The sequence below is a fragment of the Chrysoperla carnea genome, chromosome 4, assembly GCF_905475395.1.
Source record: "Chrysoperla carnea chromosome 4, inChrCarn1.1, whole genome shotgun sequence".
NCBI classification, from domain to species: Eukaryota; Metazoa; Arthropoda; class Insecta; order Neuroptera; family Chrysopidae; genus Chrysoperla; species Chrysoperla carnea.
Genome location: NC_058340.1, coordinates 59,299,157 through 59,321,739, shown reverse-complemented (window position 1 = coordinate 59,321,739; position 22,583 = coordinate 59,299,157). Strand labels below are relative to the sequence as shown.

Sequence of the window (22,583 nt, the reverse complement as noted above, 5' to 3'; positions counted from 1 at the left end):
ATAGACACACAGACAGGCAGACACATATAACTTATAACATCCTGTTTTTTGGATCGGGGATTAAAAATGGATTGATAGAATAACATCGTGTTTGTTATATAACGCAGGATCTAAAAAGAGCTCGAGCTCATAGTTTAGTTTTTTCTGATAACAGATAGGGACAAATTTCTATTACATATTTTTAAGTCGGATTTCCTCCGAAAGCTAACGTTTTTCGAAAAAATGTTCTAAACAAAAATTGTTAGTTTTTTTTATGATGATCAACTTTCTTATTTAAAGTGTTATTATTTGCCGTTTAGGATCTAAACGACTATTAAAAAACCCGAAGAGCTAGGTGCAATGTTATGTCAGAACATGATGTCGCCCAGCAAACTCAGTAACTTTTGTGACTTTTTTTGATTCGTTATTGCAAAACGAGATATTTAGAAATTATCCTTTCTAGTATATGTAATGATTTCTAGGTTTATTGTTACGCCCCCGCTTTGTCTAACACATTTCTATTCGTTCGCCATCTAAATACACCCTGTTTTTTTTTTTCATTACCTATTAATAGCAACTGTAGAATGTGCTTTTTCATTAAATTCTTTTTAAATCAACACTGTTTTAACTTTTGTGTTATTTTTATGTCACAGTCTAAAAATCATATATTCATTACATAATCAAAGTTACAAGATATTTCAAAATTATAAAATTTTCTGCATCATACAAAAGTCAAAATCAAACGAAGCAATTTTACAACAGCTATGACCAAACAAAAATTTCTAGGCAAAATAGGAATAATTTATAGTTAGTGTGTAATCAATTGCAGTGTTTTTATACCATGTATATGAAATATATCAAGGTATACTAAGTTTAGTCCCAAGTTTGTAACGCTTAAGAATATTGACGCTATGAACAAAATTTTGGTATAGGTGTTCATAAAATCACCTAATTAGTCCATTTTCGATTGTCTGTCCGTCCGTCTGTCCGTCTGTCTGTCAACACAATAGCTCAAAAACGAAAAAAAAATTCAATCTGAAATTCTTATAGCGTGCTCAGAACATAAAAAGTGAGGTCAAGTTCGTAAATGAGCAACATAGGTCAATTGGGTCTTGGCTTCGTAGAATCCATTTTGTAAACTGTTAAATATAAAACAAAAGTTTAAATATAAAAAATGTTCCTTATAAAAAAATAAACAAGTTTTGTTTGAATCATTTTTTCCTAAACATCACTGCTTACCCATAATAGCGCAAATTATATAATTTGTATTATATGGGAATATAAGTTAAGTGTGTATGTATGTTAGGCTATCTTCCTTTACCTATATGAATAAATAAAACAAACGATTGCGTAATCAATACTGGCTTTACATGGTATTTCAACAATTAACTCAGTCAATTGTTTCTTATTAATATTGTAATAAATATTAATAGTATAAATGTAGATAAAATGGTAAAAATTTTTTATACAATCGGCGAGAAACGGTGTGATCGTAGTTTTCTGGGGTCGTTCTCCCAGCCGCATTTTCTCCAGAAAGAGCTATTTTTAAAAATTTCCAATTTCTCACTTATGGGTATGTTGGCGTGTGTTATAACACACACAGCAGAAAATTTATCTATCTGGCATAGGGGGGGGGGGGGGAATATACAATTTTGCATTTATTTTTTATTCTTATAAACCAAACGATTTTTATTGTTAGACAATTTAGAATAAATTTTGGAATACATAGTAAACTGTCGTCGTACCTATACCTATATAGTATACTAACAGTATACATATAGTATAGTGTAGTATAGTATATGTACCTACTGTATATATAGTTTTCTATCAAAATAAAATGCCCTTAATTAGATTGGGGGTAGCTCTTTCATTAGGCTGATTGCCGTACATTTTACCAGGTGCATTTAGTTTTATTGTGTGAATATACATAAAGTGCACATAATGTATAAAACATAATTGTTACAATATATAAATGCCTCTTTTTATTGCAAATAAGAGAGATGATCTCTAACGCCCTATCTAACTCTGTTGTAACACTTAAATTTTTTTTATTTTTATACCATGTATATATGAAATATACATAGTACCTATATTAAGTTTAGTCCCAAGTTTGTAACGCTTAAAAATAATGATGCTAGGAAAAAAATTTTGTCATAGGTGTTCATAAAATTACCTAATTAGTCCATTTCCGGTTGTCCGGTTGTCCGTCCGTCCGTCCGTCCTGTGGACACGATAACTCAAAAACGAAAAAAGATATCGAGCTGAAATTTTTACAGCGTACTCAGGACGTAAAAAGTGAGGTCAAGTTCGAGCATCATGAAATGAGCATCATTGGTCAATTGTGTCTTGGGTCCGTAGGACCCATCTTGTAAACCGTTAGAGATAGAACAAAAGTTTAAATGTAATAAATGTTCCTTATAAAAAAATAAAGAACTTTTGTTTGAAACATTTCTTTGTAAACATCACAGTTTACCCACGAGGGCGTTAATTAGGTGCAACTTTTATAGTATGTATTAATACAGGAATATCAGTTGTGTGTGTGTCTATTTAAAAGTGAATATCTTTTGTTATTTACGTGACGTCAAAAAAACAAACGATTGCGCATCAACACTGTCTATACATGGTATTTCAACAATTTACTCAGTCAATTGTTTGTTTTCACTTGGTTCAATTACAAATAGAAAAAATATGCATGTGTTTATTTTCGAAATTTTGAAGTAAATAAAATTTACAAAAATGAAAATACAATAAAATATAACAGAAAAGTAATGCTACCATTATTTCATTGATCCTAGATTATATCGTAGAAATTATCTCATGGAGAAATTATCTCTTATAATGGATTTTGGTCAAGTATTTTATTACAAAGTCAATATAAATATTATTCATTAAGTCTATTTCCACTTTTCAAAACTTTTAAAAATTGAATTATGAATTTTTCAAACAATAGATTTTTTGAAATTCTAGAAATTACGCTAATTTTTAAGTCAATTCAAATTATTTCTGTATTTAGAAAAAGTAAAAAAACGAGAGGTGTCGTGGGACAACCGCTAGGAACTATGTTGCTATCGCATCTTCGTAAATTATAAATATAGCGCTTACTTTTTTACTCAGAATTCCTTTATTTTTATTTTTTATTTTTTTTGCTGGTTTGAATGATTGATTATTCACATGTTCAATTTTGTAAGATCATTTTGTGCTTTTTTCTTCTGTCTTTAATTCTAAAAATATTCAGCGCGACTTGCAATCGATTTGCTATAAAACAAAACACAATTCCAAAAAAAAAAATGAAAATATACAATAAGATAAAAATTATTTGCAAATACAAATAACTTTATTAGTAATTAACTAAAATATTATTTTTTCAAGATTAGAGTAATTAGTTTCTTTTAATTGTTTTTTTATTTTTCCTCTCTCGATACTTTTAGCATTTCTATGCGTTGATAATTTTTGGTTTAATTTGTTGTTTTGTTTTTCATTTTTTCTTAAAGGCTACAAACCACGGTGAATTGCATACCACAAACATAATTATAATAAATCTATACAACAAACATAATTTTGATAAACCAGAGAACATAAGTTTATATTTTTAAAAGTTGATGTTTGGTAAAATAATTATTATTAAACAGATGGGGTCACAGAAGTACGGCACTTTACTCCTCCGATAAAAAATTATAAATAAGAAATAGGAGAACGTCAATACTGAATGAATATCTTTTAAAGGATTTTCCCTTCAATTATAGAAATGAACTTGAGGTCACTTTACAAACATGACACTCCATACACTTGGAAATTTTGTAATTACGTAATGTTTTCTTCAATTTAATAATAATTTTTTAGTAATTTAAATAAAATCTGGTGAAAACTAAACAGAGACTGGTATTGATAGTGATCTTCGATCACATAATTTCAGTTTTACATACTGCGTTGTACATGGAGGTAAATAATATTAGAAAACAGCTTATAAAATATTAAATAAATTAAAAACTGCCTAATTATATTCATTAAAATAAAAAATGAAAATAATAATTATACCTAAATGAAAAAATTAAATATATAAATAATTTATTTGAGTTCCTACTTTGTATTAAAAATAATTGGAAAAATTTTTTTAATTAAAAATAAATAATTAGCTTAAAAATAATCAAAGTCGATATTTCAACGTACAAATCTGTTTATTTAACTTTTGAAAAACTGTACGTAACTTGAAAAAATAATATTTTTAATTTAAATTTAGATTTAATTTGTTATTATTATATTAATCAATTAGTTAGTTATCCTTCTTTGAGTAACCAAGTTATGAACAACAGTGGGTATATGAATACTGGGTAAGTGCTTTATATTTAGATATTTACACAATGTTTAATATTCTTAGAAGAAAAACCCTTAGAATTTTCCTAATTCGGTGTACTTTTAAGGAAATAGCAATCAATTAACTATCGATTTTTTAAATTTTTGAGAATTTCTCAATTAATATCGGTATTTACCTATAATCGAAATTTTTATAATAATCAAAATTGTAGAAAAAAAAAACTTGCCATTATCTATCATCTGATCATTTTCTAAGTTTAATATTTACAGTTTAGTTTTACTATTTATATTCAATGTTCTTAAATACAAATTTTTTCGAAAAACTTCGAATTTTGTGATTTAAAAATTGAACATATTATGTGTCTACAAATTATGAACTTATAGAAATAACAATAGATTTTATTTTCTACTATAAATTCAATTACCAATTTGATCAAGTTAATATTTTTCAGTGTATTTTTTAGGAATTCATTTCCAGAAGTTGTTTTCCTATAGCCATTACAGAATGATTCTACCGCAAATGTCTCTGCACAGTAAACTTTTTCCAAGCCCTTACCAAAAAGTGCTTTCATTCATTTTAGCAAAATTTATACCGCATGTGCGCAATATACTTAATAATAAAAAGAATAAAACTAACCAGAAAATAAATACATTAGTAAATATTGCTCTTTTCCATCACGCATTTCCACAGTAAAGGTCATTCTTACTTAGACATTGTCATAATATGTAATAATATAAAAGAAAACTACGTTATAGCCTTAAAGTGTTATTTAGCTACTACACAAGGCTAACTTTTATAACAATACATTGTATTGAATACAAGGAAATAATCAAATGTAAAATACAATGAAAGACGTATAAAACGTCCGCGAAAGTACCGACAAACTTCAGAATTGTAACCGGTAAACTGAAGCACTATAAAGATAAACGATATAGAACTTAAGGTAGTATTATCGGTAATAGACTTTGCATTCAGAATTTAATGAAACTTGGCATAGTTGTCTATTATTATATCATAATTAACCAGTTAAATTTTTAGGGGCCTTCAGAGAACTGAAAATCTGAACGTCCAGTTTTGTGAAATAAAATAAAATCTGTGACTTCCCATAAGGATCAAAGTTAAAATATCTTTAAAATATCTTTTTTCAGATCTATGAAGGCCCCTAAAAATTTAACTGGTTAATTATGATATAATAATGGACAACTATGCCAAGTTTCATTAAATTCTGAATGCAAAGTCTATTACCGATGGTACTACCTTAAAAGGTAACCCTAAAAATGAGGTGTTTTAACTTCACGTGTTAAAAAACATGAATAAAAATTATTGAAATCGAGTTCGAGAAGAAAATTTTAACTCAAATTTTTGTGTTTTTACATTTCAGAGTAAATAAATTTCATAAATTTTCGTTACCATCTTTTTATTACAATCGATAACTTTATATATGACTTTCACTGTATTTTAAAATCACATGTGCTAACAAATTTTTATGTTTTTTGCAAATATGATAAACTTTAACCCAAATAAAACCAATATTCTAAAACAATGTTCAATGTAATATAATTTTATTAATTGTTTTATTTAATTAGTGTAAATTATAATCTATCAATTCAATAAAAAAGCATGTGATTCATTTGCAAAATCAGTAATAAAATAGTCGTAACAAAGGACACTTAATTAGCTAAAATTTGTGAAGTGAGTTTTCATAAGTGAGACAGCTCCGTAAAATTTTTACTTTTTAGTGCCTTTTTCAATTTATCCTACAAAATTAAACAAAATTTAATGGAATAATACAGTGCTAAAGTTAAAGTTTCCAATGTTCAAAATAAATGCGAGATTTAAAAGTTAGTGGAAATTTATTAGCGGTAATTTAACTAGTGCTCTAAAATTACTTTAAATGAATTTAATTCAAATATTTTGATGATATCACAACAATATGTTTTCTATAACGTTTATATTAATTTTGTAAAAAAAAGTTATACATTTTTTTAAGTATAATTTTCAGTACCTATATACTTCAGTTCTAGTTTAACAAATATTAAAAATGTTGGGAGGAAGGTTAGGCTATATTGGCTGTCCACGAAGGACACACTTAGGCTATAGAGCCCATTGTGATATCATATGTGTTTTACCACATTTCCGCTGATAATTTCATTTATCAGCTCCTTAATTTCAGAGGCTGAGTGCACCTCCTTCATGCATATACCATGCACTACACCAGCTCATCACAACTATTAATTAAAATAATTTTGTTGCGATGGCGAGATTCGAACCCGCTACCCTAAACATACCGCGGACGGTATTTTTAATTGTTTAATAATTATTAATGTTATTAAGTGGTCATAGTGTCCGACAAATTCCCTGCTACGTTTTTTCTGATCGATAGCTTAAATATCTGTTAAATTACTATTATCTGTTTAATTTATTAAAAAATTTGTAACTGGGTATTTAACCGTATAAATAAATAAATAAATATGACGTTATTATGCTCATTTGAAAACTCAGCTCTTCAGCAAAAAAAAGTCGTGGGGAGAGAGAAAGTTTAGATTCGCCAAAAGTAAGCCCTTACGAAGTTTCAAGTATGTATTTAACAAAAAGAGTGCTGTCTCGCGGGCTAAGTATTTTGAAAAAAGTGAATGATCCATTTCTGTCAAATTATTCTTATTATTATTTACAAAAAGTTTATGTCTATTTTGACATGATTTGTTTTATTTATTTTTAGGTGCAAAATAATTTTTTGAAGCTTTCTTGCCTTCTTTTATCGAATATTAACTAAGCAATTGTTTCAGATAATACCAATTATTTGTTGATACTTGATTCTTCAAGAATATAATTTTATATGTGGATATGATCTGTGTAAGTAAATTTTTGTGTATACCTAACTTATAGCGATATGTGGGGAGCCGATATGTGCTTACCTACCAACTATTTTTAGGGCCTACCAGGTCTCACACTTTTATTCCAGGTTCCACATTTTTATCTAGATTTTTGGAGTGTAAAATGACTAGTGTCCAACCAGAGGTCGATTTCTGGCCGAAGCCAACTAATCGTTATAACCTTCGGCCGATGCCGGAGGCTAGAAAAATCTAAGAAATTTGTTAAAGATTGGCTACAATTAATAATATTAATGATTTTAAATCTTTAATATTAAAGGTTTATATTAACTGGTAATATAAATTATCTTTAGAAATTTCTCTAGAGATGATAAAATAATTACCTTGCAATTTATTTGTAAAATTGATTCGGTCGAGTTTCGGGCCGCGGAAGCTGAAAGTGATTTTTTGGTTGAAAGTGAACGAAAGCGAAGCTCCAGTCGAACACTAAAGATGACTCATTTGAATACGATGACTTAATCAGAATAAAAATCGAATAAGTAGTCATTAATCATGAAAATTCCCAAAATATTGACCTAGCCATGACCAATTATGAGAGTACTAAAACAAATCACAGAAACCTTCACAAAACTTGTGAGATTGTTTTACTACTTTACCGATGGGAGGAGGGATGTTAATTAAGTCAGTAATTCTGGTCTACAACAATTTTTCACCGTATGCTTTTACATAATGTCAAATTCCAAGAATATATCAAGATTTTTTAATAGAAGGTACATATTGTCACTTTATCCAAATATGATTTATAAAATATAACCACGTTCGAGGTTGTCGGTCGTCACTAATACCGATTTAATTATGTATAATTTTCATTTTAAGGTCAACTTTGTAGAAGGTTTGCAGGTCATTGTTAAGTCAATTATATTTAATAGAAACACGTATAAAAATAAACAGAGAAGCTTTTATGTTCCTACACATCTTCTAATAACTGAAAAAATTTACGTAAATCTAATAACTGCCGGATTTAATTTTCAACTAATTTTAAGTTCAATTCAATACCCACAGCTGCTATTCTGTCAATATTCAAGTTGATATTTACTTAATATTGTCCATTCAGCAAAAAGTAAGCTTTTTTACCTCAATTGAACTTAATTTTAATATGAAAAATGTATTGTTTTTTGCTCCTGAGCAAAAAATTCATTTATAATATATTATCATTAATATTTTCGTTGTTTATTAAATACATCAAACAAGTGAAATTTGCAAAATTTAAAACCTCCGACAAATTTTTTCCGAAGGCGGAACCCTAAGCCCACACTTGAGACATATATCTGAGAACACTTTTCATTAAATTACATTTTTCCTTAAAACCTTTTCCAAACTGAACTGATTTTGACTATCATTGCCTATTTTTTAGTTGCTTCAGGTACGGAACCTTAAACTCGCACTTGAAACATAGCTAAAAACACTCTCCATTAAATTCAGACAGACAGACACACACATAGCGGTCAAACTTATAACACCCCTTTTTCGATTCGGTCAAAGTGTCGGAACTTTGAGTTCCAGCATGAGTTCTAGTTATGGATATTTCTCAATGATCCAAGTCCTACTTAGCCAAGTTTCACTGTATATTTTATTACCTAAATAACGTGCTGGATTTAACTAGCACGTAAATTCAATTCATGCAAAAATCAGAATATACGAAACATATATATTTTAATTATTGTCTTAATGAATCTAAACTACAATTTGATTGACACATTAAAGACAACAACGCAATGGATACGGTATGATTTATCGCGTTGTGATCGATATATTTTGACATACTAAGCCAAGGTCACCTAAAAAATTGCAGGTACATCAATCTATAATAATCGAATGTGATTATTGGATAGGGCTAATTCAATCATTAATTACATAATAACTAAGATTATTATGGCAGGAAAAGCTAAAGAAGGTCCGCTATAAATCTGCGCTTGAAGAGCGGTGGAAGGGAGGAGATGGTCAATTTCACAGGCAGTTAACCCAATAATGTATAAGTCGTAAGGTGGCAGTTACCCTTACAACAGTAAATCTCAAGTAAACCTTATCCTGAAGCCTCATTGCCTCAAACATACCACCGGTCTTAATTATCTTAAATTAGGCGATTTGTGTAGTTATTCGAGCGCGTCAGATTAAGACATGTTGGGTTCCTTGGACCTTCCTTAGTACCTCCACCAAATATTAGCCCTAAATATGGAGAAACCCGCGTAGATTAGACGGTCAGATAAGTAAAAACAAAATTGCGATAGATGAGTTAACTCGAGCGCGTCATATTAAGATATGATGGGTTTGTAAGATATTTTTTTCTGAGAGACTAACAATATAATAAGTATCGTAACGATTTAGAAGAGACATTAAAAAATGAATGTAATCACTTACATTATCAACTCAAAGGTTCATTAAAAAATACATAAGATGTATACTCTGTACAAAATATATGCAAATGTTTATCCTAAATTAGATATTACTCTGTACATTTTTTCAAGCATCTCAGCTACAAATTATTCGGAAAAATTAGTTTTTTCTACTGTAAAAAGGGTAAAAAGTTATTTTCGTCAAAACCAGAAGGTAGAAATTAATATCATAGGTGATAATTAAAAATAATTCATAATAATTTCAATATTTGAAAATTGGGTGTTTAATTTTAATAATCACTTCCGAGTAGAGTAAAAGGGTGCTATATCGGATGGGATCTAGGGCGGCATCAAACCTAAATCAAGCTTTTTGTATGTTTTCTACCAGCCCATGAAAATGTTTTCTGTTTGAAAACAAACTTTCCCTTTTCTATAAGCACATTTTACACATAAACGAACTTTTTTCAAAATTTGAAATAGATGATACAACTGAATTTTCAAAAAATATTCCTTAAGGAAGTAATTGATCCTGATTCAGTGATATATATTAACACCAGTTTTTATAAATCAACCTATCTCAATAAAGAAACCATTCAATGATTGCACATTTAAATAACAGAAATCTAGATGAAATATCAACAGGAGATGATAATTATTTCGTCACCTCCGAGGGTCAATTACATTTAATCAAATATAATTCTCGGCATATTACATTTTATTATAGAAGTAAAAAGAAACAAATAATAGGACTTATTGTATTATTTACAGTACCTACGTGTAAAGTAATTATTTGTGATTTGTTCTAATTTTGAATGTGCAAAATAACAATTGTTTCATAAATTTGAATTTTTTAATTAAATGTGTCTTTCTATCATTTCAGTTAAGAATCAATAATAAATATAATGGAAAATAAAGAAAATTTTTGTGAATCGATGGATTTTAATACTCGAACAAAGACGTAAGTAAATATTTAGAACTCGAAACACAATGAATTCAAAACACATGAATTTACTCAAATTATAATATTTTAGAGTAACTTAATTTCGTCGAATATTTTAATTATTTTTGTTTAAAAACAAACAAACTAATAAAGCAGAAATAATTTCATTGCCTTCGATCAATTTAGTTAACAAAATTATTATACTTACAGTCTTATAAAAAAATAATTATTTTTGTATAATTTCAATAAAAATTTGATATTCCACGTTTCCAAGTTTCCTAAATCTCTAAAAAAAATTAATAGTAATTAGCCCATTAGAAAATTTCAACAGTTTTATAAATAGAAATTAACATGTTTTGCATTTTTCAATGCATATGTTAATTTATTTTAAGAAAAAATTGCTATAACTTTGAACGAGCAGTGTAACAATTTCAAATTTTTTTGAGAGGTTTTGTGAAAACATTTTATAATTTTTTTTTTTTTTGCAATTATCTGAGGATTTAGAAACCAAAAAATTTAAAATATGTACAATTCTTTGTTTTGTTGAATCTGTGTCAATAATTTATTAAAATTTACATCGTCTGGATTAAATTATTCGTCTAAATAAAATTATTTTTTCTCTCCAAATTTTAGCTCTACCCACTCCCTAATATTAATATATCCTTGAACCGCAGTATGCCTACCTGTAATTATATTTTATTTTCCTGCATTACATGTTTTTGACGTAATTTCAATTTAAACTAGGTTTGGGTTATACAATATTTTCACTGGCGCAATAGATTTTAATTTCGTAAAGTACCAAGACACAAAAATATGGCTTCCATATTTTTCATGGAACTTGTAGATAAATTCTGACATTGCAAAAATTTTCAAATTTTTTCCCAAAACAGTTAACTTGTTGTGATCTTCTATATCTCACTCCAAAGTAGGTATGAGATCGAGATGGCCCTCTTTGATACGAATAATTTTTGCTGATACATTTTTCTGTATCTGACTTATAACCAACGAAAATAACGGGTTTTCTGCTGAAAAAGTTAGTAAAGTTTTCTCAACGGGACTATCTTTAATTGGATACAAGAAAAGAAATATGAAAAGTCCATTGCAAAATGTGCGCAACAAAAATTATTACAGGTCAAGGGTCGTGAAAATAGATTTTTCAAACTCTACTACACGAAAACTGCAGTATTATATGTTATGAATATTATAAGACAAATGAATAGAGCAACTTCCTTTAGCACAGCGGTACGAAAGTTGATACTTTCCGCCCAGAACGAAGAAAAATTTATTACTTATTATTATAAAAAAATTTACCCTGGTGGAAAAAATATTTGAAAAAAGAATCAGTCTTACTAAGTCTTAGGAAACTCTGAAAAAGTCTTGGAGACTTTAAAAAAGTATTAAGAACTCTGAATAACTCTGAATTAGACTAGTCCGAAAACGTTGAGAAATTCAAAGTTGCTAAGACTTTTTCAGAATTTCTTATTCTTTCTTCAAATATTTTTTCCACCAGGGTATCCTATAAAAAATTTAATTTCTAATTGAAATTTTTTCCTTTCAGATCATCCAAGCGAAAATTGAAAATCGCCTGTGTTTTGGTGGCTTTTTTAATTACAATTTCTATAGTATTGTGTTTCATCTACATGAATAATGAAAGATCTGCCGCTGTGAGCATTCGAACAGGTACAGAATTTATATTCAGATTATTTTAAATATAAAGCTATGATCAGGCACGAAGGCGAAATATAATAAAAATAACAACCTTTATGAATATACACAAACCTTCCCTAGTGTTATTACCAATCTTTTTTAAGAAAAACGATGTAGAATTATTTAACATAAAACCGAAATTATATACTTTACCCTTTTTTCTATTTTCATGAATACTAAAATGGTTTTGTTCAATTTTTCTTTTTTTTGTATAGATAAAAAACTGCCCATAAAATTGGATTTAGAAATAAAGGAAATCGAGGACCGTGATTTACTAAAGGATGTTAAAACATCTTTTATACCCAGTTATCGTGATTTAAATTATGGTCGATTTGAATGGGATGAACACCGTTCTAGAAGAGATATTACTTCAACCTCAATTGATTCAATAGTAAACAATCAGGATACATCAAAGAACGAAACACAAGTAATTTGTTTTTTTTTATTTTTATGTATTATTTACCCCAAATTTTATCTATAAATTGGTAGCAACTATTACGTTTATATAGCTTAGACCGTAAACCCACAATGAAGTGAACCTTTAATAATCCTTGTAGTCTAATTTTCGAAGAATTAAAAAAGGAAAGTTGGTAACAAAGAAAGTTAAGGTTTTAACCGAGCCCCGAGCTTCAAATTTATGGAAATCAAGTTTTCCACTTTTCGTTTCTGCTTAGCAGATTCTGTTTCTGCAAAAAAACTTTACCTTACTGTATTTTCCAAAAGGAAAACACATAAAAAAATTTTGATTTTTGACGCTTTTACGATATTTTAGAGCATTTTATTACATTTACGCCATACAAATTGTCTAGTTTACGATATTTTTAGAGCATTTTATTACATTTACGCTATACAAATTGCCTAGTTAACTAGTCACGCGACGACCGGACTACTTTAAGAGAAAGACATTGACAATTCAAAACCTTAAAAGAATGGCTAGGTATCTCAATGTCAGAAAAAATGTTCGTTTTAAAGCATTCTAAGTGTTACTATTATAACATAACACATGATGAGAATGTTTTAACTGTAGCATTTTTTCTGACAGTGAGTATACTTGTAATAATATAAAATCAATTTTTCATACCTTCTGACAGTTCCAACCTACCGACCTTTTTTACGTATTTTGTTGCCAATAACTAAATATTAATTTTTACGGCAGATAAAACTTAATTTCCATAAATTCAAGACGACCGGTGAAACTTCAATTTTCTTTATAATCCAACTGATATCTTTATGAACTCTGCAAATAGTAAACTAAAGACCTAAAAATTTCACTTCATTCAGAAGCTGAAGCTGACTAGAATTTATGCCTCTTTTTTTGCTGTAAACTATTTGTGAGAAATTACAGTATTTGAGAAAAAAGATTTCTTTATTGAACCTTTATTTTTTTAATTTAATTGATGGGTCATGACTATAAATAATATAAATATGAAAGCGCTGGGAATATTTTAATTTCTACATAGGTAATTTTAAAAATTTTTTTTCTAGCGCTTTCATAATAACAATATAATAATTTTTATGCCCAAAAATGTTATTTTTATAATGTTATTTATTAAAACAATATTAGTGTAATCATAAATAAATAATAGTATACTTCATAAGTTTGTCTTTCCAATAATGCCCTTAATATCTTTTATTAGAGAAGAAAATTATTATTTTATTATATTGCTATAGAAGACACGCCATGGAAAGTGGGTAAAATATAGAAATCGTTTTAAAATTTTCATCATAAATAAAATTTCATATTCATTTATTATTAGCCAATTAAACATCAAAGAGAAATGAGCCAATCTGACGAAATACTAGACTTTGATAAGCCTCATCCAATTGGTGAAACTGTAGAAGAAGAGATAGATAATAGTTTTCGTCCTTTGCGGCCAGTCAAACCACACAGTTTTTGGCGTGATAAATTGGGTCCAGAGGAAATACGACAAGCTCAAGGTTGGTTCAATTGTTTTAAACCCTGTATAAGAGGATAATTGCCACTAATTTCTCCCACCATTTGCATTAGGCACAGAAGAGTAAAATAATTATTCTTTATAAAATAACAAACAACTTTTATTCAAACATTTTTCTGTTAGTTTAATAAATTCGGCGGAAATCAAATATAAAAGTCTCGTTTTTGCTATGGAAATAAGTGCCAAACCTGGTTTAACCAGAATCAAACATTAGTTTATAAAAACAATTTTAACCAGGTGCAAACATTAGTTTATAAAAACAATTTTAAGTATTATTAGCTGCCGATCAATTTTTCATGCAATATAATAATAAAATATTATTTTTAATTTTCAGCAAATATGATGCTGCAATATATGGATCAAACTATTGATCCATGCGAAGATTTTTATTTATATGCTTGTGGAAATTGGGCTCAATCTAACCCAATACCACCGGATAAAGCTGGTTATGACACATTTGAAATGTTACGCGAAAGTCTTGATTCAGTGTTACGTGACTTACTTTTAGAAAAAGAAACTTATTTTGATTTTAATGTAAGAGTTTATTAAATTTGATAAATTTATTTAGCTAGCTGTATGTAATTTGGTTACTATTAACTCCCTTTTATCTCAAATATCATAAACTTTGATACCCTCGCGACAAATCGGTCAAACTATTGGAACGATTTTTGTTATTTTTGTACAACAAAACTGTAATTTTTAATAAAGCTTTTTTGTAACCGCAATAGATTTAAAATTTTTTACATATTGTGTATTAAAACAGTTCGCTATGTTAGTTGTTATCTCTTGTACAGAGTAATTTTTTAAAAAGTTTCCACCCTCAAATTTTAAAAACAAAATGAAACATCATAAAACGCGAAAAAACGGATCAGCTCATTTTTAGGGGATATGGAAATACAGTATTTAGCTTTTGTAGACGGGTCACAGTCATGCTCAAACAATGGTCAACTTTTATTACGTATTATTTATGTATTTTTAAATTGAACTACATATTTTTTGTAGCAGATTCTTGGTCCTCTTCGCAAAATAACAACTTTTGTTTGAGAATTAGTTCCTAAAGCTCAATTCTTGCCATCCGATTTCAGGAATTATGATAAAGCAGTAACTTTTGCTTAAATTTTTTTCTACACTATTCTTGCAGGTTTATGGTAAAGAACTAGAATCTGCTACAAGAATATGTAAAAAAAATTAAATATTTCCCATTCTGCTATCGAAATATAAGGGCAAGAACTTTTTTTAAATCACCTTGTATAACTTTTATTAACCTGTTGTGTATCTTACTCCCTTAAACCAGGCCAAATATTAGATTTACCTACCTAAACGCTTGATGACCAAATTACATACATCCATTTCATATATTTAATTAATTAATTAACTACCTAATATTTTATTATTAAATTAATAAACATACAGCAAGCAACAATCGATTTGAATGACAATAATGTGTTTGAAGACCGGAACCAATTCGATCAACGACAACAACAGACCACAAGAACTTTGACATCATCTGACGATGCAATTATAAAAGCAAAAAATTTATACCATTCCTGTATGAACTACGGTATGTGTGCTAATTATATTATTACGAGAATGACCCCTTTTATGGTGTGACAAGTGTCTATGTTAGTTAACATACATGTCGACAAATTATAGGTGTTTTATTTTCATGCGAATAGTGAATTTAAATGAAATAATTTATCTACATGTCAGCAATAGGTTTAGATTTATATTCACGTGATCCACAGCAGTAAAAAATCAAATGCTAATGAAAAACCCTATATGACGCTTCTCAAAACGGGTAACAATACAGGTCAAATGGGTCTTGGGTCCGCAGGTCCTATCTTGTAAGCCGTTAGAGATAGAACAAAAGTTAAATTAATAGTTAACTGCTCCTTATAAAAAAATAAACAACTTTTGTTTGAAACTTTTTTTCTTAAAGTTGATGGTTTCCGAGATATTGGCCAACCCTTTTGTTTTTTTTTGTTTTTTTTTTTTTGAATAAGTCCACGTGAACCCATTATTTTGAGCGGGCTAGATCAGAAGTTTAATAAGTGATTTCTTCTCTGCGTTTGTTGCTCTAAAAATATTTTTCATCGGAATCTCATACGGTAACGTTTCATAAAGATTGACTGATTTACTTTAGTATTTTTGACGTTGCAGCTTATTTTAATATAAAAACAGGAACTTAACTTTATTATTACCATAACTTTGATGAACAGACGAAGCAAAACGTTGTATCTACCAATATTCGATTCACTTATACCCTTATTATTCAAATACGGTGTTTCTAAATATGTGTATATGTTACCGGATTATTTAAGAATCGTTAGTTTATAATAAATATAGAAAGATTGTAAGCCGACGATAAATTGTAAACGAACAATAAAATTAACAATCTATATTTTTTATTTTCGTAGAATTATAAACTAACAATGGCTAACTATCAGTTTACAATAAAATGATTTTCTGCCGTTAGTTTATAAACGAACATTCACGCTATCGTCCAATATTTGCTTAATCTTATTGTTATATGTAAAAAGTATCTACTCAAACCCAGACGCCGTTTCACTTATTACCAATCAAGTTTCTAAGTTTTAAATAGGCCTTTGTCCTAAAATTATTTTATTGTCTCATTCGACGTTCGTTATCGAACCAAAACATGTGTGAAATCAATTTTTGGATAACATCAGAAGCTATGATAATATAAAGGAATAATAGAAAGAGAACAAAATAACACGAAGTGGCGTCATAGCTTGCGATTGTCATAGAAACTGCATATCAAAAGTTTTTTTGCAAAAAAACATAGATAAAGTTATTAATTGCTTATAGCTTTCATGTTTATCAATCAATTTTAATTTTTATTTCAGATCTTGTCATCTATTCTCGCACATTACAAAAATTTTACGAAAGATACATACAAGTCGACATCAAGGCAAAGGTCTATTACCTACCTACATTCTATTAATCTGTAATTAATAAATATTTAGAATATATTATTTAAAACACCAAGACTAAAATAAAATAACGAGCACAAAATTAGCCGACCAATTTATGATTCGATTCTGTTTATAGAATAACGACTTATTCAACCAATCAGCGCACTCTTTGTATTTCCTCATGCGCTAATATACATACAATTTGACTGGTGAAAATTGTTAGATTATATATACAATTATCGTTAGTTTACAATCATCTTAAAATTATAAACTAACGATTCTTATAATAATCCGGTGACATATACCATTAGGCTATATTATTCTATGATATATACGTACACATACGTTATACAAAATACATTCATATTTAACAATTTTAGAAATTCTACAACAGCGTGGTCATACCCCGTTAATTCAATTATTAGAGGTGCTTGGTGGATGGCCAATGTTGGATCCGAATTGGGATGAGACAAAGTTTGACTGGATAACATTAACTTCACAACTACGTCTCTATAATAATGATATTTTAATATCAGAATGGGTCGGACCAGACATCAAAAACTCTGATGAATATGTTATACAGGTAATAAATTTTTCTTCACTCATTGCACAGAAATCGATTAAGTAATATTACAATGTTAATTTTTCCATTTTACAATCCGATTCTGGTTTCTTTCAAATCGATATTATAATGTTAATTTTTCCATTTTGCAATCCGATTTCTTTCAAAATTAACAGATCAGAGACCAAAAAATACAATAACTTACGTAGCCATTGAATCAAAATACGTTATTCTAAAATTATAAGATTTCTTTTCAGTTAGACCAAACAAGTTTAGGCTTACCAACACGTGAATATTTTTTATCGGCCACTAACAGTCAATATTTGGAAGCATATCGCGATTATCTAAAACGTATTGCTGTACTATTAGGTGCTTCTTTAGAAATAGTACAAGATGATGTGAGAGACATTATCAATTTCGAAGTGGAGCTAGCAAGAGTAAGTTTAATGGTGGAATAATGCAAGTTTTGATTTCTTTGCTCACATTAACTAAATTTTGTATGTAGATAACTGCAACGCCAGAAGATCGTCGTAATGTATCAGAGTTATATCATCGATTAACAATTGGAGAATTACGACGATTAACACCACTAATCGATTGGGTGACATATTTTTCAATTGTTTTGAACAGAAAACCAGAAATGAATGAACCTGTTGTTTGTTTTGCATTAAAATATTTTCAAGATTTAGTGTCACTTTTATCGATTACACCGCCAAGGTAAAAAAAATTTTTGGTATCAATGAGAAATGATCAGGCTCAAATCATATGAGATTTTAGTTTTCCAAGATTTGGGCTCAAGAAGTTTTGATCAAAAAGGCCGAAACTCCTTTTTCTCCAAATCTAAAAAAAATAATTACCCCGAAATGGAAATCTCATGTCTTTTGTCAACTATAAATTCGATTTCAATGTATTTTGTAGAACAGTTGCAAATTATTTAGTTTGGAGATTCGTTCGTCATCGAGTTAATAATTTGGATGATCGTTTTCAAGATGCAAAACAAAGGTAAATGAAAATTTCAATAACAAATTTTGATAATTAAATAATAAATAAAATTTATAAATTTTAAGCACAGATTCTATTTTGTATTATTTGGACGAGAAAAATCACCACCAAGATGGCAAAATTGCGTGGCTCAGGTTAATTCTAACATGGGAATGGCTGTAGGAAGCTTGTTTGTTCAAAAATATTTCGATGAAGTTAGTAAAAATGATGTGAGTAACCGCAGACTTTTAAATTCATCTTTCAGACTAATTAAATTCTATAATATTTATGATAAGTACATACGCAGCAATAACAAATTTTCCGGGTGCATAAACACTTGAAAATTAGTCATGTTTTAAATAAAACCAATGATTTATTGCAAATTTTACAAGATAATAGCGCTGCGATCGATTAAGCTGCCCCCTCCACCTACTATACTCCCTTCCAATAAGTCTAATATATATTAATGGAATTTCAGACATTACAAATGACTGGCGAAATACAACAAGCTTTTAATGAAATTTTACTAGACACCACATGGCTAGATGATGACACACGTAAATTGGCTATTGATAAAATTGAAACAATGAGATTACGAATTGGATATCCAGATTTTATTCTTGATCGAAAACAATTAGCCAAACGATATTACGATATAAAAATTGATCCTAATACATATTTTGAAAATACTTTAAGTATTTTAAAGGTAATATGAATAAATAAGCATTAAAATTTCTATATTTTCCAATCAGCTTTAATTATTTATTTTAAAGCATTTAACAAGAACAGAACAAAGTCGTTTGGGTCAGCCAGTAAATAAAACATTATGGAATACCCCACCGGCTGTTGTAAATGCATATTATAGCAGAAATAAAAATCAAATAAGTATATGAAAAAAGAATATTTGAAATCATCATTTTAATTATTGAATTATTTATTGAAATGTTTTAGTGTTTCCTGCTGGCATTTTACAACCGCCATTTTATCAAAGATGGTTTCCACGGTCATTAAATTATGGAGGAATAGGCGTTGTAATTGGTCATGAAATTACTCATGGATTTGATGATAAAGGTCGATTATTTGATAAAAATGGAAATTTACAAAGGTGGTGGAAAGATGAAGCCGTTGATGGATTTCATAGACGTGCTCAATGTCTTATTGGTAAATATTGATGAGACATTCATTTACCGTTTCCAGTCTCGTATCTAGCATGAAAAAAAGTTGTTGATTCCGACCTAGAAGGAGGTCACTCATATCAATTGTTGGGTTTCCTTAAAAAACAAAAATTGTAGTCTAGTCCGTTAATATTTATTTATCAAAGTTATTAGCAGGATTGAAAATCAAACTAGGCTCAATTGGTTGTTTAGAAGAACCTCAACAATTGATTAGTGTGCGTCTAGATCAGACTCAAGGAGTCATCGACGCTTTTTTTCGACTAGATATCTATAAACATTCACATATTTAATTTGTTTTATTTTATCCAGAACAATATAATCGTTATACTGTTCAAGAAGTAGGAATGCAAGTAGATGGGGTGAATACTCAAGGAGAAAATATAGCGGATAATGGAGGAATAAAACAAGCTTTTCATGCGTATAAAAAATGGCTAAGTTATCACAGTGACCATAATGAAACGCTACCTGGAATAAATGCAACTAATACTCAACTATTTTTCCTAAATTTTGCTCAGGTTATAAACATTTTTTTAATATCGTAATTTTTCTTTTTTCTTACATATAGTTTATACTATTGGCCGTATTAAAAATCTTTTTAAACTATATAGAATAAAAGACGTAAATGAAGCAAAATTTCAGCCATCTTATACTTTGTGAAATAATATTAACATCCCCAAATTCGCGACTTACTGAGCTGGCCTCTACTGACTTAAATATGAAATAGAGAGGAGGGTGTAAACATTATCTTATACAGGGCGTTTTGTTATTAACTGCAGATCGTTGCCCTACAATAACAAAAGTAGCCAAATAGAGTATGACCAGTCCGTTTTCCTAAATATATGCTTAACCTATGTGATATTCGCACGATAAGTTGCGTACAACACTTAATTTACCAAGAAACGTAGTGTACGTTTTAATGGGTTAGTTTTTACAATAACAAAAGTAGCCAAATAGAGTTTTTCTACTAATTAACTTACGAAATAGAGCTGTGAATGGTATAAAATGTATTATAAGTTCAATAGTACTTTTGTTTGTTCATACTGTGGAGATAGATGTTTATACCCTCTTCAACCGCCATTACAGTGCCACCTATGGTTTCTTGGTATTGTGAAAAGCATAACAAATACAAATGTAAATTGAATAATACGCTGATACTAAAAACGACATCTAATTACAAATTGTAGAAGCTTCAACAATCAAATTCATACATAATAGAAAAGTATGCATTTCCAAGGCGGCACAATACTAACAGCCGAAAGATTCGAAAAGAAGCCGTTAGAGTGAAAGCCCCCACTCCACAATGTCGAAATTCAATGGGTCTGCATTGTAACCCAAACCAAAATAAGATATTTGCGAATATGGCAAATAATTTACAATATCTTTAAAAGTTTATAAAGTTAAAAATCAAAATTAACCGATAATTTTTTACAAAAAATTTATTATTATTGAAAATTTCAAATAATAAAGCTTCCATAGAACTGTCAAGTTAACTTCAACATCTCATGATATATATTTTTTGTTCCCTAAAAGGGGCTCCGACTTCTATTTGTTAAGAAGCCATATGATAAGTTTATAAAAAAAAAAACATAATAATAGAGGATAATCCTGATGTCGAATTGGCCATATTACCCATAAAAATGTAAAACTATACTTGATAATTACAGAATTTGAAAATGAAATTGATTAAAAAACGAAGAAGTTATAATCAAACAAAAATTCTATTCAAAGAATGTCCATCTCCTTTTAGCAAAACAAAGTTTTCTGTGTAATCTTTATGGCGATACCCACGTATTACGTCACTAGTCACTATTAAACGTTCATATCTTGCATACTAGTAACAAATTTTAAAAATCAACTTCACTTTTCTATTTGTGAAGTGAAAATTCTTCATCTAGAGTGATAAAAAAATTTAGTCCGATCCCTTATTGTTATTATAAGTTAAATACTTGAATGGCCAATGGCCATTAGTAAGTACGCTTCTATTTGGTACTCTATCTACGAGCGTTGGTTTCATACTTATCGAATCGACCGTACTACAAGTGGATGAATATCCGTTAACATATACCATCAATTTTTAGGTTTGGTGTGGTGCAATGCGACCTGAAGCAACCAGGAATAAATTAAAAACTGCAGTTCATTCTCCTGGAAGATATCGGTTTGTACAGAATAGAAAAAAAAATCTTTACAACTTTATTACACTAAAGCGCATTGTTTTTTTTTTATAGTGTGATTGGAACTTTAAGTAATAATGAAGATTTTGCAAGAGAATTTAATTGCCCGATAGGTTCACCAATGAATCCTATTAACAAATGTACTGTATGGTGATTTGTTAATACAAAGTAATTTATGTACGGGTATCTATTTTAAATGATGTTTTGTAAATATTGTTCAAATGTTAATTATATACATTAATTTATTTATGTTTTAAGCTATACATTGTAATAAATAATTTGTAAATTATTTAAAATGTTTTTAATTAACTTTCAAATGATATGTCGCCCTATTAGCTCAGTCTGTTAAGGCGTTGCCAATTCCGTCCGCGGTATGCTTAGGGTAGCGGGTTCGATAAACTTTTAATGTCAAATTCAAAAATCATGACCTTAGAGAATAATGTGCCCTAGAGAGAATGAAAAAAAAATTATAATATTGAGTTAGATTATTCGAACGTCGTTGCATTATTTGTCAGCTGCCGCACTCTTGACTTGATAGTATGGCCATACAATTAGCTGGTTAGATATGTGTTTACGCCATAATATTGTTGTATTTAAGAAATTTTTGTCAAAAATTTCTTATTTATTTTATTCTAGTATAA

General features: G+C 28.9%; 1 protein-coding gene across 2 annotated transcripts; it reads left to right on the top strand.

Annotated features, from left to right (window-relative positions):
- Window positions 1-7,126: 7,126 nt before the first annotated feature.
- On the top strand, window positions 7,127-22,138 carry LOC123297351 (neprilysin-4-like). 2 transcript variants are annotated; one of them, XM_044878981.1, is made up of 18 exons: window positions 7,127-7,144; window positions 10,396-10,473; window positions 12,014-12,135; window positions 12,378-12,589; window positions 13,920-14,100; window positions 14,452-14,651; window positions 15,531-15,678; window positions 17,434-17,636; window positions 17,873-18,052; window positions 18,121-18,332; window positions 18,534-18,617; window positions 18,688-18,826; window positions 19,075-19,302; window positions 19,370-19,481; window positions 19,548-19,757; window positions 20,081-20,286; window positions 21,850-21,926; window positions 21,997-22,138. In XM_044878981.1, the coding sequence occupies exons 2-18, from the start codon at window positions 10,418-10,420 to the stop codon at window positions 22,094-22,096; spliced, it is 2,670 nt and encodes an 889-aa protein (XP_044734916.1). In that variant the 5' UTR covers window positions 7,127-7,144; window positions 10,396-10,417; the 3' UTR covers window positions 22,097-22,138. The 2 variants fall into 2 exon arrangements, with proteins under 2 accessions (XP_044734916.1, XP_044734917.1); XM_044878982.1 differs by lacking the exon at window positions 7,127-7,144 and having other exon boundaries at window positions 10,390-10,473.
- The last annotated feature ends 445 nt before the right edge of the window (window positions 22,139-22,583 follow it).

Excerpts from the sequence above, each read along its gene's own strand:
- LOC123297351 (XM_044878981.1), top strand. The coding sequence starts at position 10,418 with ATGGAAAATAAAGAAAATTTTTGTGAATCGATGGATTTTAATACTCGA. Across the intron at positions 12,136-12,377 it reads CGCTGTGAGCATTCGAACAG|ATAAAAAACTGCCCATAAAA; the intron begins GTACAGAATTTA and ends TTTTTTGTATAG. Across the intron at positions 18,053-18,120 it reads TCGAAGTGGAGCTAGCAAGA|ATAACTGCAACGCCAGAAGA; the intron begins GTAAGTTTAATG and ends TTTTGTATGTAG.